Raw genomic sequence first — 27,779 nt, forward strand, 5'->3', positions numbered from 1 at the left:
TCTTTCGGTTAGGACAGGTAGAGTAAAAAGGTTTCCGTGCTTGCAGGAGACTCTATGGTGGGGTAACCGGACTTCCAGTTGGCTCCAGAATTGAACAGGGGGGGGCTTCCAGTTCGGACCTTTGTGGCTTTTTAAGTGTTTAAGGTTGCTGACCCTGGAACTAGGACTATGAGATAAATTTTGCAGAAAGGTAGATGGCCACTAGATGGAGGCAGAAAGATAGGATTTTCCTTATCTCTTTGCTGCCATCTGTTGGTCAGCTTTTGCAGCACAGTTCCAGTAATGTTCTCAATCTTGGCGACTTTCAAACGTATGGACTTCAATGTGTGGAGTTGAAATCCATAAAACTGAAGGCTGCCAAGGATGGGAAACACCGCTTTAGAGAAAGACTTGAAAACGGCAATGTGTATTTCAATTTTATAAGATAAGTAACTCAGAATCAATTCTTAGCAATTGAGACTGAACTTACTACAGTGCTCAGTGCCATTCAGTGGTTTGCATAGTGGTGTCATTGTTACTTATTTTTAGCTTATGTTTGGCAGTGATTCATAATCCCTTTAAAGTGAGATATTCAATTACTCATAACAAATTATGTTTTCGAAGGCTGTAGCCTCCGGGATGCTTAGAAAGAAAAGAAAGAAAGAAAGACAGGTAGGTAGGTAGGTCGGTCGGTCAATAGGTAGGTAGGTAGGTCAATAGACAGGTAGGTAGGTAGGTAGGTAGACAGACAGACAGACAGACAGACAGACAGACAGATAGATAGATAGATATGGAGGGAGGGAGGGAGAGAAGGCAGGCAGGCAGGTAGGCAGGAAGGAAGGAAGGAAGTCACATTTAAAAAGAAAAAGAAAATTGTAGCATAACTCATAAACTTGACATCTAATATGGAATTTTGATCGTGTTACAAAGAGGATGCTGCAATGGTCATAAGTGTGAAAAACTATCATATATGTCACTTTTTTCAGTGCCATTGTAACTTCAAATGGTTGCTAAATGAATTGTTGTAAGTCGAGGATTACTTGTCTCATGTACCTTCACTGCCTTGAGTATTTTGTATTACTTTGTATTACGTATGCAAAGTAATAAAGGTGAGATAATTATCTAATATATAAATAAATAACATTAAAACTCACCCCCTTAAAACAAACCTAATGAAACCCAAGCCGGTCCATTTTTTCCAAGCTTAGAACATTGGCTGGCAAAGTTTTAACTCTGTTGATTAAAACAGGGGCTCCCAACCTGTGGTTTGTGGATCGGCATAGTGCTGCAACATGCCAGAAACCAGGCCGCGCAAACAAGCAAAGCCCCATCTGTGGGATACAGGCCAGAGGTGGGATTCACCAGGTTCTAACCAGTTCTGGAGAACCGGTAGTGGAAATTTTGAGTAGTTTGGAGAACCAGCAAATGCCACCTCAGGCTGGCCCCGCCCCCATCTATTCTCTGCCTCCCAAGTTCCAGCCGATTGGGAGGAAATGGGGATTTTGCAGTATCCTTCCCCTACCATGCTCACCAAGCCACACCCACCAAGCCATGCCACATGTTTTACGACCTTTCTTGCCACCGTTGTTAAGTGAATCATTGCAGTTATTAAGTTAGTAACACCGTTATTCAGTAAATCTTTTTCTTCCCCATGGACTTCGCTTGTCAGAAGGTTATAAAAAGGGATCACATGACCCATGGGGACACGGAAGCGGTTGTAAGTGTAAATAAATCCCTTTTTTTCAGTGCCATTGTAGCTTTGAAGGGTCACTAAACAAAATGTTATAAAGCCGAGGACTACCTGAAGTTCATTTTTGCTGTCAAAACTTTTTATAGTTATTCAAAAAGTTAAAATACAAAACTACAAAAGAAAAAAAGAGATTTTTTAAAAACTAAAATAAAAAAAAAATAAGCAAGACATTGCAGGAGGCGGAGGGAGTGTATAAAAAAAAGAGACACAAACACATACGCAGTGTTTTCCATCTCTGAGGTAGTCGAAAACTGTTCCAGCATGAAATTGTTGGTCCTTGTTGCCAGTCTCTAGTCTGCCTCAGTTTCCAACTGGTGCCCTGTCTGTACATTACTGTGACTGCTTCTAAAGAACTGAGATGGTTGCCTTTTGCAAATTAAATGTTTTCTGTCTGGGAATAGCCTGGGGGGGGGGGCTTCCCCATGGGAATTTTTTTTTTTCAGTTTCCCCTTCCCATCACGGTCCTCGGATCAACGTCTCTCTTGAGTGCACCTTTTGGTGCCCTGCGTGGGTGATGACACATTGAGCCCTCCACGCTGGGGTCATGGGAAGTTGGTCACCGTTTCCTTCCATCTCTTTAAAATTAGTTCTGATCAGCTAAATATAATCCGAGATGCTTAAGACGCTGAAGATAAGAGAGCAAAACAGCAGGGCAGGGAAATGAAAACGCACCAGCGCTTGGAATCCACCAATGTGAATGGAAAAGTCCTCGAAACGGACAAGAGCCGATTTCGGATTCTCCATGGTGGCCTTAGGGCTGGATTCTCAGATGCTGAAAGTGTAATGCAGGTAGTCCTCAATTTACGACCACAATTGAGCCCAAGGTACCTGTTGTTCACAGAGACGTTCGTTAAATGGGTTTTGTTCCATTTTACAACCTTTCTTGCCTCCATTGCTAAGCAAATCACTGCAGCTGATAATTTACTAAGCCAGTTGTTAAGTGAATCCGGCTTGCCCATGGGCTTTGCTTGTCGGAAGGTCATAAGAGGGGATCACAGTCATAAATAGGCACCAGTTGCCAAGCACCCGAATTTCGATCGTGTGATTGTGAGGACACTGCAAAGGGTATAACTGTGAAAACGGACTATGTAACTTTTTTCAGTGCTGTCGTAACTTTGAATGGTCACTAAGCGAACTGTCAAGGACTACCTGCATAGTAATATTTATAATATGCAGGTAGCCCTCTACTTATGACCACAGTTGAGCCCAATATTTCCGTTGCTAACCAAGACAGTTAGGTGAGTTTTGCCCCAGTTGTTAAATGAATTATTGCAGTTGTTAAGTGAATCATTGCAGTTGTTAAGTGAATCATTGCAGTTGTTAAGTGAATCATTGCAGTTGTTAAGTGAATCATTGCAGTTGTTAAGTGAATCATTGCAGTTGTTAAGTGAATCATTGCAGTTGTGAAGCGAATCTAGCTCCCGCCATTGAGCTGGGAAGGTTACCTATGGTGATAACATGATCCTGAGTCACTGCCAGCTTTCTAAACTTTTTAAAAGTTTCTTTATGTACTCACCTATTTTAATGCAGCCCATTGAAATCATGGGTTTGGTTTTTTTTGTCAACCTCAGCAACTTTATTATTTTTTTTTTGGAAATATTTTTATTGTTTTAGATCATACATTTCCTATGTTGAGCAGTGTTCCCTCTAGGTGTCCAAGGTATTAACATACAAGCATACATACAAGCATATAAACATCATCATTGTCATTATAATTGTATATACATATACAATTATATGTGGTAATTTCTAGACAAATATGCGATAACATCCATCCTATTATAACATATATTGTTTTCCATAATAGTATCGATTATATAACCACCAAAAATATTCACTCTTCTGTTTTTCTTTCTCCTATAAACCATATTTCACCCAATTCCTCTCCTCTAACCTCAATATCTGTCATTTAACCATCTATAGAATAGAATTCCCATGTTATGAAATAGTCCAAATCTTCTTTTCCTTTAATTTTTAGGGTTAAATTCTCCGTCTCTGCACATTCCCGGATTTTTTGATTATAATATTATCTACAGGAGTTTCTGGGTTTTTTCAACATTGTGTATATGCGATCCTAGCTGCTGTTAGGATGTGTAGAACCAAATACCGTGTTTTCCCCAAAATAAGACAGGGTCTTATTTTCATTTAACACACACCCCCTAAAAAAAATAAGCACAGCCTTATTTTCAGGGAGGTCTTATTTTTGAGGTGCAGGAGGCAGTAAGCGTGGTCACCTCATGGCTGCTGGTGTGTTGCAATATTTTTGAGGGAGGGCTTATTTTAGCGCATGCGTTCAAAAGCCGATTGGACTTATTATCCGGGGAGGGCTTATTTTCGGGAAACAGGGTATGTGTTACACTTGTTATAATTTCCTGGAAGCATGCCCAACAAAAATGTCTCAGGTTTCGTTGCCTTATCATATTTTCCAGAAATCATGTTTTATGGATGGCAGAGGAATGGAAAAACTGACTGTAGTTGATTTTGAGGCTTGTTGTCTCAGAATGAGTCGGAGCATTGGTCTGGTGCCTCCAGAGCTGGAGTAATCGCAGGTTACAGACTAACTTTGCAATCGTGGTTTTCAAGTCATTTGAAATGGACTCCGTTGCTACGTGACTCCTTTCTCCCCCCCCCCCTTTTTAGGATCAGTAGTTCATGCAACAGCTAAAAATATCCCTTGGATTTCCATAAAATGTGAAAAATCTCCAGATTCACAGAAATAGGAGCTGTGATGATGAAGCTGGTTTGGAAGTAGATTCAACTCTGGCTTCAAATCTGGTTTTGCCTGTGTAAAAATTCCTGAATGCACAAATAACTCCCTTTTTTCCCCTCCATCTTAGGGAAGTTCCTTCATCTGCCCCGGACTGCAATGGGCCGAAAAAAGATACAGATTAGCCGAATCGTGGACCAACGAAACAGGCAGGTAAGTGCCTCAAAAGCAGAAGGGGACTAGCGATCAGACGGCCCTCTGGCCAGATTTTTCTGCTGTGGACTACAGCTCCCATCATCTGTAGCCAATCTACAGGTGGCTGGGAGCTGGAGAAATTTTTTTTACACTGAAATAGCCATTTAAAAAATCAAGTGGCTGTTAGATGACCACTATCTTAAAGAAGGGAGAGGAAAGGAGGGAGGAAGGAAAGAGGGGAAGGGAGGAATAAATAGGGAAGGAAGAAAAGGGGAAATGAAGTAAAGAGAGGAAGGAAGGAGGAAAAGAGGGGGAGGGGGAGGGAGGCAGGAAAGAAGGAAGGAAAAGAGGGAAAGGGAGGGGAGAGAGGAAGGGAAGGAAGAAAATGGGAAGGGAGGAAGGAGGGAAAAGGGGGAAGGGAGAAAAGGGAAGGAAGGAAGAAAATGGGAAGGGAAGAAGGATGAAAAGGGGAAGGGAAAGAAGAAGGGAAGGAAGGAAGGAAAGGGGGAAGGAAGAGGGAGGCAGGAAGAAAAGAGGGGAAGGGGGAGGGAGGGAAGAAGGAGGAAAAAGGGAAGGAAGGGAGAAAGGAAGGGAGGAGGAAAACGGAAAGGAAGGGAGGAGGAAAAGAGGGGAAGGAAAGGGGAGAGCGGGAGGAAGGGAAAAAAGGGAAATGGGAAAAGCCAAAAGGAAAGAGAGGAAAGAATAATAAGAAGAAAAACGAGCTTTATCAGAAAGGAAAAGATTTTAAAAATTGCTGACTCATTACTCTTATTAAAGGAACTCCACCCACTTAATCACAAAAATTAAGTGACTTTGGATAATACTTGTTTTTCTTAGTCCAGCTTTCTCCCAGGATTGTTTGGGGATAAAATGAGACATATCTCAATCTACATTTATCAGAGTCATTTTGTCTTTGGGAGTTAACTCGAGAATCAGAGTTTCTCCGGGCAGAGATGACAGTTATGTCAACAACCATCAGCGGCCTGGCTTAGCTGCACAGCAGAGAAATGCAGGCCCAAAGCTTTTTGAAGGAAAGGAAGAGCGGGAGAAAGAAGGACCTGAATAACATTACAGAGGGCTTATGGAGGAAGTAGAGTTGGGGTGTCAAACTCAGTTTCATTGAACGCTGCATCAGGATTGTGTTTGACCTGGGGGACGGGGGGCAGGGGTGTGTGGCCAGGGGAGGCATCAGAGCTGATATTCAGCAGGTTCTGACCAATTCTGGAGAACTGGTAACGGAAATTCTGAGTAGTTTAGAAAACCGGTAAATACCACCTCTGGCTGGCCTCGCCCCCATCTATTCTCTGCCTCCCAAGTCCCAGCTGATCGGGAGGGAATGGGGATTTTGCAGGATACTTCAGAGGTGGGTTTCTACCGGTTCGGACTGGTTTGGCTGAATAGGTAGTAACTCAGCCTGCCACGCCCCAAACCGGTTCTCTCGGCAGCGCCATAGACGCCGCCATCTTGTTTTTTGCTTCTGCACATGCGCAGAAGCATTTTTTTTAAAGTAGTGCACATCAAGCACGGGCAAGGCGCGCGCACAACTTGTCCCTCAGCGAACCAGAAGTAGCAGCAGCCGGAACTCACCCTTGGTATCCTTCCCCTGTTACGCCCACCAAGCCATGCCACACCGACCAAGCCACGCCCACAGAACGAGGAGTAAAAATTTTTGAATCCCACTACTGGTGGGCATGGCTCCGTTTTTGGCTGTGATGGCATCCTGCAACCCTCTGCCAGTGAAAATGGCGCTTGGGAAGGCCACCTGTAGCCCTCCTGAACTCTGTTTTCGCTGGCAGAGGCAGCGTGGGCCGGTCCTTTGCTGTTTCCAGGGTGGCCCCATGGGCCAGATCTAAGCACCTCACTGGCCGGATCTGGCCCCCAGGCCTTGAGTTTGACACCCCTGGAGTAGAGCCTTTGTGTTAACGAAAACAGAGTGCCAGATGATTCTGTAGGTTTTAGGTTCCTGGTCCCCCCCCCGTCCCCCCCCCCAGTTGCAAGTTGGCCAAATCTACCCCTCTTCCTACAGGAAGTCCTTGACTTACAATAGTTCATTTAGTGACTGTTCAAAGTTACAAGGGCACTGAAAAAAGTGACGGTTACGTCTGTTTTTCACAGTTACGACGTTGTAGCACCCCCATGGTCACAGGATCAAAATGCAGACATTTGGCAACTGACTCATATTTATGACGGTTGCAGCATCCCGGGGGTCCTGTGATCCCCTTTTGCGACCTTCCGACAAGCAAAGTCATTTCATTTCATTTATTGAATTTCTAGGCCGCCCAATCCCGAAGGACTCCGGGCGGCTTACAGAAATGAAAAATTATTTAAAAAGAATTAAAACAATGAGACACAACACAGTTAAGAAAAAGCACAACATACACCCAATCAGAGAAGGGCGGGACCTCAATCAAGAGGTCAACGGCCCCAGGCCTGCCGGAAAAGCCAAGTTTTAATAGCTTTGCGGAAGGCCATGAGGGTGGGCAGGGCCCGGATCTCTGGGGGCAGCTCATTCCATAGGGCCGGAGCAGCAACAGAGAAGGCCCTACTCCTAGGTGTCGCCAGCCGGCATTGTCCCGCTGAAGGCACCCGGAGAAGGCCCATCCTGTGCGATCTTATTGGTCTAAGGGAGGTATGTGGCAGAAGACGGTCTCGCAGGTATCCAGGTCCTAGGCCATGTAGGGCTTTAAAGGTGATAACCAGCACCTTGAATCGTGCTCGGAGACCAATGGGAAGCCAGTGCAGCTCGCGGAGGTTAGGTGTAGTATGGGTGTACCTTGGTGGACGGAAGAGGAAGCGGAATGGAGAGGAAGCCACATTCACTCAACAATTGTGTGACTGACTTAAGAGCTGCAGCGATTCACTTAACGGCTCTGCCAAGAAGGGTCGTAGAAGGCGGCCAAGCTCACCTAACGCGTGTGTCGCTCACCAACAGAAATGTGGGGCTAGGTTGTGGTCGTAAGTCGAGGACTTCCTGTGTTTTGTTTCTCCCGCCGTTTTTCTCAGGTCACCTTCACCAAGAGGAAGTTCGGGCTGATGAAAAAGGCCTACGAGTTGAGCGTCCTTTGCGACTGTGAGATCGCCCTGATCATTTTCAACAGCACCAACCGGCTCTTCCAGTACGCCAGCACAGACATGGACAAGGTTCTCTTGAAGTATACGGAGTACAGCGAGCCCCACGAGAGCCGAACCAACTCGGATATTCTGGAGGTAAAATATGCGAAGGCTCCTGAAATTCAGCCCCAAAGGTGCTTGTTTTTTTTACTTTTGAAGGCGTTTCGCTTCTCATCCAAGAAGCTTCCTCAGCTCTGACTGGATAGTGGGGAATGGAAGGGTTTATACTCCTTGTAGACAGCTGGTGATTTACATCCTTTTAGAGAGTCCTTGAAGCCACTTGGAGGTTTATCTGCGTCCTCAGGGGCACTTAACAGGAACCAGAAACACCACTCAGGTAATCCTGAGGACATAGGTAAAGGTAAAAGGTTCCCCTCGCACATATGTGCTAGTCGTTCCCCACTCTAGAGGGCGGTGCTCATCTCCGTTTCGAAGCCGAAGAGCCAGCGCTATCCGAATACATTTCCATGGTCATGTGGCCGGCATGACTAAACACTAAAGGCGCACAGAACGCTGTTACCTTCCCACCAAAGGTGGTCCCTATTTTTCTACTTGCGTTTTTACGTGCTTTTGAACTGCTAGGTTGGCAGAAGCTGGGACAAGTAACGGGAGCTCACTCCCTTACGCGGCGCTTAGAAATTTGAACCGTTGACCTGCCAACCTTTCTGAACGACAATCTCAGCGTCTTAGCCACTGAGCCACCGCGTCCCAATAGATAACATAGATAAATAAGAGCCGAGGTGGCGCAGTGGTTAAATGCAGCACTGCAGGCTACTTCAGCTGACTGCAAATGCAGCACTGCAGGCTACTTCAGCTGACTGCAGTTCAGCAGTTCAGCAGTTCGGCTGTTCAAATCCCACCAGGCTCAAGGTTGACTCAGCCTTCCATCCTTCCGAGGTGGGTAAAATTTAAGATTTAAGATTTAGTTTATTTGTATGCCGCCCTTCTCCGGTAGGGACTCAGGGCGGCGAACAACTCAAAAGGGGAAAGGGGTTACAAACATAATACACGTAATTAAAATACACAAGAGTCATACAGTCATACAAGTCAAGAGGGGAAATGAGGACCCAGATTGTTGTTGGGGGCAATATGCTGACTCTGTAAACCGCTTAGAGAGGGCTGAAAGTCCTATGAAGCGGTGTATAAGTCTAACGATTGCTATTGCTATTAAACCCAATAGAAGACATAAATAAACCCACAAGTGCTTCAACCACCCTGTAAAAGGATGCAAATGACCAGCTGTCTGCAAGGAATATAAATCCTTCCATTCCCCACCATCCAGTCAGAGCTGAAGAAGCTTCTTGGATGAGAAGCGAAACGTCTTCAAAAGAAAAACCAAGGAAGTCCATTTGGCTCTTGAAAAAAAAAAAAGCACCTTTCGGACAACCATGACTGAGAATCTCTACAGACTCCTGAAATTCAGCTTCCTCAAAATGCTCATCCGATTTTGGGACATTAGAAGCCATCTGTGGGGTCCTTGGTGCTCTCTAAACGTAGTTGTTTTCTTGTAGACGTTTCATTACCCAAACTAGGCACCAGTGCTAGTAGGGAGTGTTTCATTAACCCGACCAGGTAACATCAGTAAGAGGTGTGGTGGCGCACTGGTTAGAATGCTAGTATTGCTGGCTTACTCTGCTCACTGGCAGCAGTTCAATCCTCACCAGGCTCAAGGTTGACTCAGCCTTCCATCCTTCCGAGGTGGGTAAAATGAGGACCCAGATTGGTGGGGGGCAATAGGCTGACTCTGTAAACCGCCTAGAGAGGGCTGTAAAAGGACTTGGAAGCGGTATATAAGTCTAAGTGCTATTGCTATTCCTGTCATCACTGACAAATAAGTGGCAACAACCAACCTTAGAGATTGTCAACGGCCTGAGCTAAAAATATTCTCTTCGATCAATATCAAATCCATCTTTTTTTAAAAAAAATAATGAATTTCATGTGTTAAGGTCTGCATTTTTGAAGTTGGCAAACTATACGTGGGCTGTTTCTGCATAATTTGCCCTGCCGTTTAGCTCCTCTATGTTAGAAATGCAGACCTGTGCTTTGATAAGCAAAGCCGTGACCCGTCAAAACCGTGCTCGACTAAGCCGCGCCCGATTAAACCGCGTTGCTGACGTCATCAACAGGGCGACAACAGCCAGCGCGGAGAAAGAAGGGCGCTTTAAATAGCGCTTTGAAAGCAAGCCGATTCAACTTAAGGTAAGGGTTAGGTTTAGGGTTAGGGTTAGGGTTAGGGTTAGGGTTAGGTTTAGGTTAAGGGTTAGGGTTAGGGTTAGGGTTAGGTTAAGGGTTAGGGTTAGGTTTAGGGTTAGGTTAAGGGTTAGGATTAGGATTAGGTTTAGGGTTAGGTTTAGGGTTAGGTTTAGGGGGGTTAGGTTTAGGTTTAGGGGTTAATTTTAGGTTTAGGGTTTACAGCATGCTTCTGTCTCCACTGTTGTCGCCCTGTTGATGACGTCAGCAACGCAGTTTAGTCGGACGTGGTTTAGTCGAGCGCGGTTTTGTGGTGGAACCAAGCAAAGCAATGTTGAAGCCACTGTAATAGATACTCCTTGCTTAATGACCATTCAAGTAGAATATTTGCAGCTCAGAGTTGAAAAGAGGGTGATCTCTGAGCTTGGTTTGGTTATTTTCTTACAGACGCTTCATTACCCATACTAGGTAACAGCATTAGTGCTAGTAGGGAGAGAGGTTTGCTCTCCGTTTATATTCTAGTGGCTTGCCGTGTCAGTGTTAGTGACAGACTGCTTCAAAACCACTCCCACCAAAACCAGTGACCTAGATTGGACAGCCATTTGTCTGAAAGGGTATAGGATTTCCTGCCTGAGCAGGGGGTTGGACTAGAAGACCTCCAAGGTCCCTTCCAACTCTGTTATTCTGTTGAAATGAATGCTGTAAATCTTAAAAAGTGCTTTCTACAGAGGTAGTCATAACTTAATGACCGCTGCATAAAAGATCATAAAATCAGGTGTCTTAATATGGTGGCCCACTTAACGACTACATCGAATTACAACTGTTCAATTGCAGTCATCAAGATCAACTGTATAAGCCAAACACAAATTGGGCATGTAACTCAATTGCAGTTCAGATTGGCTTCATTTAATGATATTATATTGGTTTGGCTTTTTTTTTTCCCATTGTTAAAATGTTTTTATTTTCCATTTTTCATTTTCATACAGTCACATATATACTGTGCATAACCTGGGCCATACAACATTAAACAATAATCACAGCAGTTCCTCTTGTCAGCAATACCCCCAGAAATATAAATAAAATAAAACTCAAACTCAGACTCAAATAGAAACCCAATATACCTCTTCCGCTCTCCATACACCTCTTTCTTCCGCCCCCCTTCAACTTACTATCCCACCCTCTCTACCCCTCTTCCTTCTATCCCACTCCTCCTCCCCTTGGTGTATTTCTACTATATGTCAATGTATTCAGCTTGTCCTATTTTTACGGAGAAATTAAAGAGAAACAGTATACATGTGAAATCGCATTACGTTGAGATCTAACTCATAGTATATGTCCCCCCCTCCCCTCCCCTCCCCACTAACACCCCACCTCCCTCCCCCCCCGACTTCCCAGAGCCCGTACACGGTATAATTTGTTTGGCTTTTACATATATATTATTAATATGTATTTAAATCTGTGCAGACCCTGAAACGAAAAGGCTTGGGCTTTGAAGGTGCAGAAATGGATCTTGTAGAAGCTTTGGACCCAGCTGAGAAACTGAGGCAGCTTGATGAAGGAATGGACCTTAGATTAGCCCGGCCAAAACTTAGTGTGAGTATTGCTTTGGATTGGAAAAAAAAAAGCCTACATCCAGTTACAACAGTTCATTTAATGACTGAAGTTACAACATCATTGAAAAAAAGTGACTTATGACCGTGTTTCCCACTTATGACTGTTGCAGCATCTCCATGATCACAAATTCAGATGTTTGCAACTGGCCCATATTGATGATGGTTGCAGTGTCCCCAGGGTCCTGTCGTCAACTTTTGCGACCTTCTGACGGACAACGTCAATGGGGGAAGCCAGATTCATTTAACAACTGTGCAACTAGCTTAACAACTCCAGTGATTCACATAACAACCGTGGCAGGAAAGGTTGTAAAATGAGGCAAAGATCACTAGGCTAGCAACAGAAATTTTGGGCTCAAATATGGTTGTACAGTAGTGGCCAAAATTGTGGAAACCTTTTGGGGAAAGTGTATTTTTGAGGTTTGGTGGCTAAGAACACTCCTTTCTTTGGAGTAGTACAGTGGTGGGATTCAGCCGGTTTGCACCTATTCGGGAGAACCGGTTGGTAACTTTCTAAGCACTTTGGAGAACCGGTTGTTGGAAGAAATCTCATTTTGTTTTTTTCCACTTTACAGGGCTAATCCTGTAAGGAAGGCAGGAAAGAAACATTCTGGTGTTGTTTCTAGCCTAATCTTTATTGCCCTGCTTACAGAAACTGCCTCTCCGGTTAACCCTTATGACATTGTAACAGCTAAGGCGAAGCGTCCATCGACCTGAGTGACCTTGAGTTGGCCACGCCCACCCAGTCACATGACCACCAAGCCCCACCTACCCAGATGGTCATTAGGGCAGAGAACCAGTTGTTAAATTATTTGAATCCCACCACTGGAGTAGTACCATAAAATTATATATCAATAGAAAGATAATTTAATCAAGAATGTAATGCAACAAAGTTGTTCAATTATCTGTATTCGATGAAAAGTTATAGCCAAATAACCAGAAAAAAGGAGGCACAACTTGCTTAGGTTGATATCTGGTAGCTTTCCTTCATCTGATTGTAGCCAATGAATGTTTAGAGAGCCAATCAGGTGTCATCATGTTTTGGCAATGAGACAATAAGATCACAGTAGGATTCGGTTATTGATGTCATGTATTGAAGCTGAGAGGAGGACATTCAAGTTGGTTGGGTTTTGTTGTGTTCTTTCATTTAGTGAGCTTGTAAAACGTAATAAAATAAAAGTAATGGTGCAAAGCAGGGGTGGGTTCCTGCCAGTTCTAACCTCTTCTACAGAAGAGGTTCCACAAATCTACCGTGCCGTTTAGAACCGGTTCCAGCTCCCTCCCCCCACCCATCTGCACATCATCAAGATTAAGAGCGAGAGGAGGGATTCTGGGAGTTGAAGTCCACAAGTCTTAAAGCTGTCAAGTTTGAACACCCCTGGGGTTTTTTTTTCTAAAAGGTTAGGGGTGCGAGGGTCTTGTAACGTGACAGCTTTAAGACTTGCGTGCTTCAAATGCCAGAGTTTCTAAGCAAGAGCGTTGTTAAGTGAGTTTCACCACATTTTACAAGTTGGCCATGCCCACCCAGTCCCATGGCCGCCAAGCCCCTCCCATAAAGTAGGTCACACCTACAGAAGAGGTTCTGAAAAATTTTGAAACCTACCACTGGTGCAAAGAGTGCCAAGAGTTGACCGGTCTCCCAGAAAGCACTGTAAAATAGTATTATTAAGTGAACAAGGCTACAGTTATGAAGAAATTAGTAGAAACATTGGTGGAAACTTAACCAAAGGTGGCATTTCTAAGTTTTTGAAGAGGTATAAGGTGACTCAGTCACTACAAAACCGCACTAAGCAAAGTCAGCAAAAGTTGCACAACAGCATAGTGATGATAGAGGAATTAGGAGATTGTGCCTACATGACAGAAGAAAACCATCTGGGTGTACACAAGATGAAATGGCGCAATGCAATGTGAAGTTGAGTGCAAAGACTGTTTGATGCAGACTGCAGGAATTTGGCCTAAAATCTATAGTAACTTAAATACCTGTTCAGGTCCTGCTATGAATTTTCCATTCATTTGCCCCTAAAGGTGGTTTCGAAATGCTTTTCAAAATATAAATATATATATAGTAGAGTTGGGCCAAATAGGTTGAATCAGAGGTGGGTTCCTACCAGTTCGCACCTATTCGGTAGAACCGGTTTGTCAAACCTATCGAACCGGTTAGAAGAGGTTCCACCAGTGGACCCGGAAAGCAGGCCACACCTACAGAAGAGGTTCCAAAAATTTTTGAAACCCACCACTAGCAAGGATCTTGTAACTTGACAGCTTTAAGACTTGCATGCTTCAATGCCAGAGTTTCTGAATAGCTACTTGGACCGATCTAAGTACTAATTCATAATTTCATATCCGGTCACATGGGCGGCAAGCCACTCCCATCCGGTCACATGGGTGGCAAGCCACTCCCACAAAGGAGGCCACACCCACAGAGTAGGTTCCAACAATTTTTGAAACCCACCACTGGGTTGAATGCAAACTACTGTTAAACATTTGGAAAGGATTGTTTTGACTGAGTAGTGGAAGGATTTAGATACTATTTTGAGCCTTTTGGGTTGGAACAGTGCCAAACGTAGCTTGGAAAATTTCCAGAAAAATGCTTCCAGCCAGATAGGAACAGACTTTCAGCAGGCTGGCCCAGAAATGTGCTCGCTTTTTATTTTTTTTCTAAATGTTGCAACTGAGTCACTAGTTCCAAAGTAGAAATAGAACTGGATGTTTTAAACTGCATGTATTGGTAGCCGTAAAGGAGAGAACAGATGGTAGTGGGAGAAATTGCTTGCCAGAAGTTGCAAGTCACATGAAAAATGTGTATCATGCACAGATGCGAGACTTTTATACGTGATACTTCTACCTTTTTCCATGTGAGCTCTTTGGATTCATCGGTACTCTTACTCAGCAAGAGTAAGGTTGTACATTTAGGCAAGAAAATGAAATGCACAGGTACAGTGTACAGGTGAAACTCGAAAAATTAGAATATCGTGCAAAAGTTCATTTATTTCAGTAATACAACTTAAAAGGTGAAACTAATATATGAGATAAGACCCATTACATGCAAAGCAAGATAGTTCAAGCCGTGATTTGTCATAATTGTGATGATTATGGTGTACAGCTCATGAAAACCCCAAATCCACCATCTCAGAAAATTGGAATATTACATGCAATCAATAAAACAAGGATTGTACATAGAACAATATCGGATCTCTGAAAATTATAAGCATGCATATGTACTCAGTACTTGGTTTGGGCCCCTTTTGCAGCAATTACTGCCTCAATGCGGCGTGGCATGGAAGCTATCAGCCTGTGGCACTGCTGAGATGTTATGGAAGACCAGGATGCTTCAATAGCGGCCTTTAGCTCTTCTGCATTGTTCGGTCTCATGTCTCTCATCTTTCTCTTGGCAATGCCCCATAGATTCTCTATGGGGTTCAGTTCAGGCGAGTTTGCTGGCCAATCAAGCACAGTAATCCCACAGTCATTGAACCAGGTTTTGGTGCTTTTGGCAGTGTGGGCAGCTGGAAAATGAAGTCAGCATCCCCATAAAGCTCGTCTGAGGAAGGAAGCATGAAGTGCTCCAAAATCTCCTGATAGACGGCTGCCTTGACCTTGGTCTTAATGAAGCACAGTGGTCCAAAGTCCTGTTGCTCAGTGGTCCAAAGCCCTCTTTTCTGATGAGAGCAACTTTTGCCAAAAGCACCAAAAACTGGTTCAATGACTGTGGGATTACTGTGCTTGATTGGCCTCTCCATTCTTCCTCCATACTCTGGGTCCTTGGTTTCCAAATGAGATGCAAAAGTTGAGGGGGACAAGGGCGTCTTATACTCCGAAAAATACGGTATATGTTGGGCCCAATTGTGGTCGTAACTCGAGGACTGCCTGTATTTATCCACGCTGTCAGCCCTGCCTCAACATGCACCTTTAAGTAAGAACCATCCTTGACTCCCATTTGTTGAGAAAGGCATAGTGTATTAGAGATCTACAGTACAGTAAAGCAGTGATATTAGCAGTGATAAAGGCCAAGTGATATACAGCAAAGCCAGAACTGAAGTTCATGGGCCAAATCCCTCGGTATTACTTTCCCCTCCCAAGCACTTCCCATTCCTGGTCTCCCCCCACGTCCAATCAGTTTTAAAAGAGATGTTTTTGAAGCAGTCACTCCTGCGGCTGCATTCTTCTCCCAGGAAAACGGCCTTGAGGAAGGCATGTTTCTTCCCATCAGTTTCACTTTCCCCGCGACTGCCCACTCTCCCTTCCACCCTCCTCCAAGGTCCATGCCTGACTAGCACTGAGCAATTACGAAGTGCAGGCATGAAGTGGCATTTCTGACACGGTGGCTAAGACGCTGAGCTTGTCGATCAGAAAGGTCCACATTTTGGCGGTTCGAATCCCTAGTGAGTGGGATGGAGCTCCCGTTACTTGTCCCAGCTTCTGCCAACCTAGCAGTTCGAAAGCATGCAGAAATGCAAATAGAAAAATACGGACCATTTTTGTGGGAAGGTAGCGTTCCGTGCTCCTTCGGCATTGAGTCATGCCGCCCACATAATCACGGAGAAGTCTTCGGACAGCACTGGCTCTTTGGCTTTGAAACGGAGATGAGCACCGTCCCCTAGAGTCAGGAACGACTAGCACATATGTGCGAGGGGAACCTTTACCTTTACCTTATACTTCATTTTACATATTACAAAGGGTTCTGGGTGTTGGAAGTCCACAAGTCTTAAAGTTGCCCAATTTGGACACCCCTTGTCAACTCTGAAGGGAACTTGGCTGAAGCCATCTTTTGCTGCCTCATAGTTGCCACAAACTGGGAGGGGGAAGGGTGGGGGGAATAGATAGCCCGGCTCCAGTCAAAACAAAATGCTTTCCTGTGAGAACCAAGGTCATTGAAACAGGTGGCCATTGAAAGAGGAGAAGAGCCTGCCTTCCATCTTCATTGGACAATGTGACCAGTGACACCTGGGGGAGGGGGGAGTTTGATTTGTTTAATTAGGGGGAAAAAACAGGAACTGTCAGAATTGGTTTTTACCGGCTGTGCCTATATGATGTATCCAGGGGTGGGCTTCAAAAATTGCAGCAAGGGTTCGCTGCCCCATTGCTGGATGGGTGTGGCCATGATAGGCATGGCCTAGTTGGCTAAGGAGCCGAGGTGGTGCAGTGGTTAAATGCAGCACTGCAGGCTACTTCAGCTGACTGCAGTTCTGCAGTTCGGCTGTTCAAATCTCACCGGCTCAAGGTTGACTCAGCCTTCCATCCTTCCAAGGTGGGTAAAATGAGGACCCGGATTGTTGTTGGGGGCAATATGCTGACTCTGTAAACCGCTTAGAGAGGGCTGAAAACCCTATGAAGCGGTGCTATAACTGCTATTCCTGCACCATGGCGGGAGGGATGTTTATTGCCCTCCCCAGGCTACGGAGAGGATGAAAACTGCTTCCACCAGGCCCATTTCTGGAATTCTGGAACCTCTGGTTCCTTTTTCCCGCCTCCCTGACCCTTCTGTGTGTGCCCTGCACTTACCTGGCATGATGAACAGGCCGCGTGGAGCCTCCTGGGAGGGGAGGGGCGTGGTGGGTGTGGCCAGCTAGGAGTGGCATTTGGGGGTTTGCCGAACTGGGCAGAATCCTAGCTAGAGGATCAGCCGAACCCCTGTGAACCCCCCAGCAGCCCACCCCTGGATGTATTCAATAAGCATATCCTTTGAGGAATCTACCTGCCTCGGAGTTATGCTTTCAATGGGTGCGTTACTCAGAACACTGACACCCCTGACATAGAAGGAGATTTTCATCAGATCTTCCCAGGATGTCCTCAACAAACCGGCTCGTCCCATTCTAGCGCAAAAGAACCCATATAATCAACTTTTTCCCTCCTGATCCTTTTTGATGTTATCTCTTCCTTGCAGTCGGCTGCTTCCCTGTCTAGCCTTGAGGGGGCATCCATGGGAACTCCCCCCTCCGGAGGAGAGAGTGGGGCAAGCAATTCAGGTGAATCTCCTGTTCAACAGAGCCATCTCCAGCAGTTCAAGCCAACTGTTCCCAAGCCAGCCTTCCCTTCAGTGCGGTCCCCAGCAACCCTTGGACCAGGTATGTCATTCCCATAAGAGCCTGGATGAAATTCTTGGGTTTCATCTCTCCAATACAGGTAATCCTCAACCTACGACCAAGTACAGGTAGTGTCAACTCATAAAGCCTGGGGGGAGGGTGGCAGGGTTCCGATGGATGCCCTAATTAAATCATGAGCCTCAACCCAAGCTTCAAAAGAAATCCAGTTATTTATTAGGAGCAACATGCCGCACAGAGCCATATTTGTTGGCACGGCAGCCCTCAGCTTCAGCCTTCTGAAGGGCCGAGGGAGATTGTTTTTGTCCTCCCCATCTTCATGAAAGCCTCCGCAGCGTAGAAAGGGCCAACTGGTGGAGCGGAAGTTTGGGGCTTCGAGGCTTTCCTGAAGCCTGGGGAAGGCAAAAAACAGCCCAATGGACAAAGTTTGTTCCCAAACTTCCAGTTGGACAGTTGCATGCCTTCCCCAGGCTCTGGAGCAGAGGTGGGTTCCTACCAGTTTGCACCAGTTAGGTAGAACCGGTTCGTCAAATCTACCGAACCGGTTAGAAGAGGTTCCACCAGTGGACCCGGAAAGCAGGCCACACCTACAGAAGAGGTTCCAAAAATTTTTGAAACCCACCACTAACACACACACACACACACACACACACACACACACACACACACACACAGACTCACAGAGAGAGAGAAAGAGAAAGAAAGGAAGAAAGAAATAAAGAAAAAAGAAAAAAGAAAGAAAAAGTGAGAGAGATGAAAGAAAAAAAAGAAAAAGGGACAGAGACAAAAGGAAGGAGAGAGAGAGAGAGAGAGAGGGAGAAAACACATGGCCGGCAAGCCACTCCCACAAAAGAGGCCACACCCACAGAGTAGGTTCAAAAAAAAATTGAAACTCACCACTGCTCTGGAGGCTTTCCTGAAGCCTAGGGAGGGCGAAAAACAGCCCAATGGGCAAACTGGAAGTTTGTTCCCGAACTTCCTGTTGGGCTGTTTTTCACCTTCCCCTGGCTCCAGAAGCCAGGGAGGGAAAAAACGGTCTCCCACGTCCCTCCCCGCCCGGAAGTCTGAAAATCAATTGGCTGGCGCACGCATGCGCGCCGGAGCCGAGAATTGCCGAGGGCTGCTGTGCCAGCAAATATGGCACTGTGCTGACACGTTGCTCCTAATACAGAACTGGATAAATAACTCCCCATTTTTGCCCTCCCTCCCCAGGCTTCAGGAAAGCCTCCGGAACCTGGGAAAGGCGAAAATTTTCCTCCGCGCAGGGGTCGCTCGCATATGTGTGGTGGTGGGGATGCTCACACATGCGCTAGTTGAGCATGCACAGGTGGGTGGCCAGGCGCATGCACACAATAACATGGGTGCACACAGTTTTGGGACACCTTTAGACAAAGGTTAGCCATCACTGACCTAAAGGAACTGCGTATGTTTAGCCCAGGGGTGTCCAATCTTGACAATTTTAAGACTTGTGGACTTCAACTCCCAGAATGCCCAGAATGCAGAGAAGAGCAACCAAGATGATTAGGGGACTGGAGGCTAAAGCATACGATGAACGGTTGCATGAACAGGGCATGGCTAGTGAAGAGAAGGACCAGGGGAGACATGATAGCAGTCTTCCAATATTTGAGGGGCTGCCACAGAGAGGAGGGGGTCAACCTATTTTCCAAGGCACCCGAAGGTCAAACAAGGAAGAATGGATGGGAGCTTAACAAGGAGAGATTCAACCTAGAAATAAGGAGGAACTTTCTGACAGTGAGAACAATCAACCCATGGAACGGAAGTTGCCTTCGGAAGTTGTGGGAGCTTCATCACTGGAAGCTTTCAAGAAGAGACTGGACTGCCATTTGTCAGGAATGGTGTAGGGTCTCCTGCTTGGGGGTGGTGGTGGAGTAGATGACCTACAGGTCCCTTCCAACTCTGTTAATCTGTATATCTGTAATCAGGAGCTGTGTCTTCAGCCTGAATTCTATCTCTTTTCTGACTCTGCAGGTATCGGGTACTCGATCTTCTCCCATAGCAACCTCAGCCGTGTGTTGTCGAGCAAAACGCCTCCTCCGCTCTATCTGGGGGCTGACTCCCGTCGGGTGGAAGGACAGCTTTCTGCAAGCAGGAACAATCTAGCATCCACTGTAAGTAACTCAACAATATCCTTCTGCTTTGGGGGATAGATGGCAATAGCACTTAGACCTATATACGGTTTCATAGTGCTTTGCAGTCCGCTCTAAGCGTTTGACAGAGTCAGCCTATTGCTCCCTATTGAGACCCACTGGTATAAAGGATTTGTTTAAAGATAGCAACCTTTGCTTGACAACCACAATCTTCGCTTAGTAACTACTGCTAAAAAAAAGTCATAAAATCAGACACGGTTATGTGCTGACCCGCCTAATGAACACAACTAGAATTGTAATTCTGGACTCAATTACCGTCGTAAGTCAAGGACGGCGTTCTTACCCAGCTCCCCAAACAGACAAATCCTCTGAAGTTAACTCAAAGATTCCTTTATTAGGAGTGCCAGCAGCCCCGACAAAAAGTTTGTCTCTCGCCACAGGCTAACAAGTCTGTCCGTGAGGGAGATGAATAGTTGTCTGCCACATCTATTTATCTCCCCCCCTACCCCACCTGCCTTTTATCCCCAGAGTGGGTGGGGTTTCGCTAGCAGCGGTGGCTCTTCCGTCCCAAGGATCGGCCCATGGATTTCCACTGCTCTCCTCTCCTCTGTCTTCTGCGCATCCACGCATCAGGCACTGGACTCAGCTGTTCCTCGTCAGCCACTTCCTGACCTGGGCGCTGTTGACTCTCCATCTGCAGGCTGACGGATGGCCCAGGCTCTTCCTCTGTGTCTCTCCCTGCAAGCTCCATTCCCTCTTCCCCCTCGGAGCTCTCAGGTGCCTTAATGGTGGCCCTGACTCCCATGCCTCCTTCTCTTCTGATTCGGCTGCTGGAGGGACCGCGGTCGACAGGCCACAAAAGGCGGCCTCTACTGGTGTGGTTGGAGGAGCCACGTCGCGATGTTACAACATGCGGTCTCGATACTCTGAGACCGCTGTTGACACTTTTGCCACTGGGCCAATGGACCTAAACCGTCCCGTAGAGACGGTGATCAGGAAGACAAAGCCTTGCTGGTCTCAGGGATAGACCCAAGGGAAGTGCTTCAAGCCCGCGGTAAACAGGCAGCCCTAGGCTGATGAAATCGGGACGCTCCGGAAGGAAGGAAGTGAAAAGAGAAAGTGAGTCCATCTGGTGAGGTATTTTTTTTCTATTTTGCTAAAGACTGCCCAAAGAAATGTTTCTTTAAAGCCAAATTAGATCCTAAAACAAAAGAACTGAGCAGCAAAAATAATCCTAGTGGGATCCCTGTGGAAAGTTGTTTTTTTTTGTCCTTTGTCATTGTAACTATTTTTTGTGGATTGAAATGCTCGTCACGTTCTTCATCTCTCCTCTTAAAGTGAACGGATTGGTTTTTTTTTCTTCTTCTGCTTCTTGTTACTTTATTTTTTGACTTCTGGATTAAAACCTTTCTTTTTATTTTAACAATTCTTCCTACTACTTGTTATTAAATCACACTAAAAGCAATCTAAAGAACTTTGTTTCCTACAGAAGGTGAAAATTAACTGCCAGTCGGAGTTTTTTGAAACAACGTATCTCTTTCTTTATTTGACTTCACTAACTTTGCAGCTGAAGGGTTTGCAACTTGTTTACAAAAACTGATAAAAAACCAAGGGCACGAGGTTCCACCACAAATCCGCGAAGCCCTTCTGCGCGGAGACATAAGTGCGAAGACTAATTCGCGCCGTTCTAAGTGCTAAGGAAAAACGTGGCCCTACCGCGATGACATAATCGCGGAGGGCAAAATCGCGCATTCTCAAGCACTCAGTACCCTAAACCTAAACCTAACCCTAAACCTAACCCTAAACCTAACCCTAAACCTAACCCTAAAACAAACCGCTAAACCTAATCCCTAAACCTAATCCTACCTTAAATGAAGTCGGCTTTCTGCCGCGGCGCCGTTTTAAAGCGCCCTTCTGTTGCCGCGCTGTTGTCGCGGCGGTGATGACGCGCGGTGATGACGTCGCGGCTTTAGCGCCGCGATTTTATCACCACGATTTTGACCAGCGCGGTTTTGTCGTGCCACGGGGCACGAACTGTTTTCACAGGTGCCTTTGAGAATCATTTTGGCAGGGGAAGGAAGGAAGGAAGGAAGGAAGGAAGGAAGGAAGGAAGGAAGGAAGGAAGGAAGGAAGGAAAAAGAAAGAAGGAGGGAACAGAACCCTTCCCCTTTGAAGAGCATAAAAGAACTTGTATTTAAGTCAATTTAAAATAAAAGTAAGAGAGGCCTGGAAGACTAGACTGGCAGTCATTATTAGTTTTTTTCTTTTCTTTCTCTCTTCTGTTTTGGAAACATGGGTCAATATTTAGATGAGGAAACCTTAAAATTCCAAAATATCTTGACTGGAATTCAAAATCTATTGGAAGGATATGGGAGAATTGAAAAGAAGCTGGAAAGACTAGTCTTCCTCACAGCAAAAGATGATGGGCTTGGAGCCCCCAAAATTAAAGCGGAGAATGAAGATATAGAAGATAAAGATAAGACACTAGATGAATTTATTAATGGAGCAAATGTGAGTGAAAATGGAAAGGGAATGTGGAAAAGGAAATTCGAGGAATTGGAGCTCTACCCCAGATTCCAGGACACAGAAGAGAAAAAAATACTAATGATGATAGACATAAGAAGAGAAATTTTTTCAGAAGCAAGATTGACAAACAACAAGTTAACTTTAGTAGCAACTGGTGGGCAAGGAGATTATCTGAGAGACCCTTCAAGCAACTAAGTGCGGAGAGAAGCCTATAAAAACCTTATAGATAAAAAGAAGACTGACTCCACAATTGGCAAGAGAGATAAGACTGTTTTGTTACTGGAAAGATACAGGTTGACAATGAAAGTTGGTAATAAAAAATTAGTTTTTTTATTATTGGTGATTAATAAGTAGGAATTTTGTAACTCCTAGATTGTTTTAGATTTTTATTAAATGTTTACTCGCTAACAATTAATTAACCATAACTAATAATAATGAAATGATAATAGATAACAGCGTAATGATATATACATGTATTGACAATTTAGTAAAAGAAATTTGGATATAAATTGTGACTTGGGAAAAAGACTTATAAATTTTATTAACAAATTTTCATTTAGATCTTGTTATAAAGGTGTAAGTTTTTTGGGGGGGGCTTATGAGAGGAGATGGGGCATATATAGTAAATGATTTTTAGCCAATTATAATAACAAGGAAATGTTAATGGACATTGTTTAACAATATATACATGCTATGGTGTTGGCTAAAGTAACTTGGATATAAATTTTAGTCAGTGAGTTGGAAACAAAAGTGGGGGGGAAGGCTTAGAAACTTTATTAATTGACTTTTACTTAAAAGATGCTATAAAGGTGTAATGTTATTGGAGGATTTTTTGAAATAGCTAATGAATGCCATTATGTGGTTGTGTCTTTAAGTATGAATGATTTGAGGTAAAAGCACGTTCAAATAATTGTAGTCAAATGAGAATTGTGGTACATTGATAGTAAGATATACAAAGATTTTTGACTTAAAGTGTGTAATCTAATATGAACTATAAGTAATGACTGTGGAAGAAATGCACGAAAGTTAGCTGTAACCAATCGACACGCTTTCTACAAGATGTAATGAAGGATGATTCTTTTTTTGTGTTTTTGTTCAATTAAAATAAAATATTTTTTTTAAAAAAGGCAGCCTGTACTGATACACAAATGTGTATTGATAAAACTTTGAACAAAAATGCCATTTTATTGGGCACAAAGGAATCCACCTCCCTGCCAAGATTGATAAAGCAAACTGATAATCTATAAACAGGGAGCAAACCCTGTACTCCCTGACACTGATGATGTTACCTAGTTAGATAATGAAACGCCTGCAAGGAAACAACCAAAATCAGTGTTCTGACCGAGGCTTCCCAAGAACATGAAGCAAACTCCTTGTCCCGACAAAAAACCCTTTTATTAATTTTTTTTTTTATTGCTTTTATTTATAGGCCGCCCTTTTCCCTGAGGGGACTCAGGGCGGCTTACAACCTATAGGGAGGGGATACACGTAATGACATATACAGACAATACACAATTAAAAATAGAAGCAACATTCATTCATCATTCGGGTGGGGACGGATCCCAATCTTTAACCCCAGGCCTGGCGGGATAGCCAGATCTTAAGGGCTGTGCGGAAGGTCTGGAGGTCTAATTGGAGGTCTAATTGACTGTGAATTCTCCTCATTCATATCCAGCAAAGTTTTTCAAGGGAGGATTTACAGTCACAGACCTTATCTGGCTTGGAGAGTTGACAGGACGATATCTGCAGAACTTGGCAAGGAGTCAGAGAGAGTCACGAACCAATTAAGCGAATTAATAGTCTCCTGCAAACTCCACTCCCCTTTCGCTCCTCTTTTTTTTCCTCTGGGAGGGGCCATTCATCGTCTACCTGTGGCCTTACTCCCAAGTCAACCCCTATTCTTTAGCTGTTCCCTTCGTCTGGCAACTCTGTGCATGTGCACACTGGGAACAGGCTCCAGCTGTTCCTCTGCCTCACTGCTGTCGGATTCCGAAGGCAGCTGATAACTAGCATATGGCCCTAGTCCCCTCTCTTCCTCCGACACAGAGCCCTCGTCAGAGCCTTCCCCAGATGCCAGGACTGGCCCAGGTTCCTCTCCAACCTCCTCACTGTCCAAATCTGCTGCCAGCTCGTGCTGGCCTCTGGCAGGACGCCAACAACTCCACAGTTCAACCTCTGTGCTGTGGATACTGTCCTCTGTTGAAAAGAACATTTGATGGGTTGGTGCAGTAGATGGGAAAACATTACAGGAGGTGATTTGAACCTGATTCTCTTTCCCCACAGCGCCCACTGTATCCTGGGCTTCAGAGTCCTGTATTGCCCGCTGGAGGTCTCCCTGGACGTGGACTACCAGGATACCCCTTCCTCTCTTCCACCCCATCAGGTATGGTCCACGCAGGGTTTCCGGGTGTGAATAAAGGACCTCATCTCATCATCTCCGAAGCCAATCCTAATGATCTTCTGGCACTTACGTTTGCTTAAGTTTCTATGTCCTTTGAAAATTGTCCTAACCCTGGTAGCAATAGCACTTAGAGCAGGGGTGTCAAACTCGATTTCATTGAGGACCACATCAGGGTTGTGGTTTATCTCGGGGGGGGGGCAGAGTGGGCTTGGCCATTTGTGTTGGCACCTGTGGTGCTCTGCCAGCGAAAACGGTCTCCAGTGCTCTGTTTTCGGCGGGGATGGCCTCCTGCAACCCTCGGCCACTGAAAACAGAGCTTGGAAGGGCCGCGCGAGCTCGGGAGCCCATTTTCGCTGGCAGAGGCACTGCGGGCCACTCCAGGGTGGCTCTCTGGGCCAGATCTAAGCACCCCTCGTGCCGTATCCTACCCACGGGCCTTGAGTTTGACACTCCTAACTTAGACTTATATACCACTTCACAGTGCTTCATAGCCCTCTCTAAGCGGATTACAGAGTCAACCTATTGGCGCCAACAATCAGGCTCTTCACTTTACCGATCTCGGAAGGATGGAAGGCTGAGTCAACCTTCAGCCTGGTAAGACTCGAACTACTGGCAGTCGGCAGACAGCAGAATTCGTCTGCAATATTGCAGTCTAACTACTGTGTCACCATGGCTCAGTGGTAGCTATAAAGCAGTGTGTCAGCATTCCAAATAGCATCGAAAAGTAAATCAGAATCCAAGGCAAAGTATTGGATTTGGATTTTGGATATATTAGACATTTATAGGCCGCCCTTTTCCCTGAGGGGACTCAGGGCGGCTTACAATCAAAAAGGAGGGGGAGTGTAGGACAATACAAAAAGAAATGTGCACAAGAGTAAGTTAGACAGTAAAACTCAACATTCACTCAGCATTCGGGAGGGGCAAAAGTAAGATTATCCCCAGGCCTGACGGGCTAGCCAGTTCTTGAGGGCTGTGCGGAAGGCCTGGACGGTGGTGAGGGTACGAATCTCCACGGGGAGATTGTTCCATAGTGTCGGAGCCGCAACAGAGAAGGCTCTCCTCCGAGTAGTCGCCAGTCGGCACTGACTGGCGGATGGAATACGGAGGAGGCCAACTCTATGCGATCTGATGGGACGCAGGGAGGTAATTGGCAGAAGGCGGTCTCTCAAATAGCCAGATCCACTACCATGGAGCGCTTTATAGGTGGTGAGTAGGACCTTGAAGTGCACCCGGAGATCGACAGGTAGCCAGTGCAGCTCACGGAGGATCGGTGTTATGTGGGCGAACCGTGGTGCGCCCACGATCACTCGCGCGGCCGCATTCTGGACTAGCTGAAGTCTCCGGATGCTCTTCAAGGGCAGCCCCATGTATTGCTCAAAGTTCCAATTTATTAAGAGAGCCATGTTGGCACTTCCGGGAAAACCCGAATCTGAAAGCTTCCCGGTTTTCCCCACCCAGTTGAAAGTCCAAGATCTTGCCCCCCACACCCACAAGTCCATCACATGGTCCAATCTCCCACTGCCATGCTGGCACCTTCCACCCATCCAGTTCTGGTCAGGTGCAGAGGTGCAAAGACAAAGGATGACCTTGGCTTTCTAGAAAGAATGTTGTTATGGCTACATCGCATCTCATTCCTTACAATCCCCCCTCCCATTTTCCCACAATAGAAAATGCATAGTAGAATAATAGAAAGTGTGGCAGGATTCAAAGATCCAAAAGAAAAGATGGCTGCAGGCCTGACACTGTGTCTGTTTCTTGTGGGCCCCATCACTGGAGATTTTCAAACCAAGGTTGAAGAGCCATTTGTCTGGGATGGTCTAAGGATCGTTGTTGACAGCCCTTTGAGGTAGGCCAAGTTCAGGAAACAAACTCCTCCCATTTGCTCTCAGTCCTGGACTTAAAGCACAAAACACTAGATACCACTAGGCGACATAATAGCTAGGGCTCGCTGCCTTAGAAGAATGAGGAAAATCCTCAGGGGCGACTCACACCCTGGTCTTGGTCTTTATTCTCCTACTGTCTGGAAGGAGATATAGGAGCCTCGCCAAACCAGACTCCTGAATGAAAAATAACACTACAACAACATAGTGCGATTGACTCGCATGACAGGCAATAAGGTCACATGGAACACAAAAATAGGGAAAAGAAAGAGAAGAAGTTAGGACAGCGATGGGGAACTTTTTGGGCTTGCGTGCCATAAGGGAGGGGAGCGCAGAGGGACATGCGTGGGCGTGCCACACCCACAATGCAATGCGCGGCGCATACCTCGGGCACATGCACGCAAGAGAGGTGCGAACCCCCCCCCCCCATTTTTTGCATGCTTCTTTCGCCCTCCCCAGGCTCCAGAGGCTTTATAGGAGCCTGGGGAAGATGAAGCCTCCCCACCCACCCGGAGGACCTCTGGAAGCTTCAGGAACCTTCAGGAGGCTTCCCTAAAGTCTCCAGAGAGCAAAAAATGACCCTATGAGCAAACCGGAAGTAAAAACCAGAAGTTTTTAGTTCTCCGGAGGCTTCAGGGAAGCCTTCTGAAGGTCCCTGAAGGCTCCGGAGGGTTTAAACCGGCCCTACAAGCAAACCGGAAGTCCATTCCCGAACTTCCGGTTTGCCCATAGGGCTGTTTTTTTGCGCTCGGGGGCTTCAGGGAAGCTCCTGAAGCCTCCGGGGGGGCAAACTCTTTTCACCCTCCCCAGGCTCCTATAAAGCCTCTGGAGCCTGGGGAGGGCGAAAAATGGCTTTTAAAAAGGCTGCACTCAGGTGGCCATTGTGTGCATGCGCGCTGGCCAGCTGACAGAGCAACACCTCGTGTGCCCTGACAAATGGCTCCGCGTGCCACCCGTGGCACCCGTGCCATGGGTTCGCCATCCCTGAGTTAGGGGAAAGGGGGAGAAGGAAAAGAATTAAAACTGGGATTTTTGGGAGCCCAAGAGAAAATGGTTAAAAGAGGAAGAACGGGGAAAAAAAGAGTTATATTAGCAGATTAAAGAGAATAGCAGTAAGATTGTTATTGTTACGTAACTAATTAAGAAACAAAGAAATGACCGTATATTGTTAATGGTAGAAAAAAAACTTGAAAGAAATGCTCTCTGTGGTTAAGTCGAATTAGAGGACGTATGCTGTTTATAGCAAAATATGCCAATGGAGAAAATAAGAAAGGGAAATTT

At 45.6% G+C, this 27,779-nt stretch overlaps 1 protein-coding gene across 3 annotated transcripts in view; it reads left to right on the top strand.

Moving 5' to 3' along the window:
• Window positions 1-27,779, top strand: part of MEF2B (myocyte enhancer factor 2B) — a 66,543-nt gene that overhangs the window by 31,413 nt on the left and 7,351 nt on the right. For all 3 annotated transcript variants that reach the window (XM_032225866.1, XM_032225873.1, XM_032225882.1), the window contains 6 exons: window positions 4,567-4,649; window positions 7,635-7,838; window positions 11,397-11,525; window positions 17,427-17,607; window positions 19,573-19,712; window positions 24,501-24,600. In XM_032225866.1, coding sequence (XP_032081757.1) covers window positions 4,596-4,649; window positions 7,635-7,838; window positions 11,397-11,525; window positions 17,427-17,607; window positions 19,573-19,712; window positions 24,501-24,600 — 808 coding nt within the window. In that variant the 5' untranslated portion in view covers window positions 4,567-4,595. The remainder of the gene's footprint in view (window positions 1-4,566; window positions 4,650-7,634; window positions 7,839-11,396; window positions 11,526-17,426; window positions 17,608-19,572; window positions 19,713-24,500; window positions 24,601-27,779) is intronic.

The sequence above is a fragment of the Thamnophis elegans genome, chromosome 1 (genome assembly GCF_009769535.1).
Source record: "Thamnophis elegans isolate rThaEle1 chromosome 1, rThaEle1.pri, whole genome shotgun sequence".
Taxonomy (NCBI): domain Eukaryota; kingdom Metazoa; phylum Chordata; class Lepidosauria; order Squamata; family Colubridae; genus Thamnophis; species Thamnophis elegans.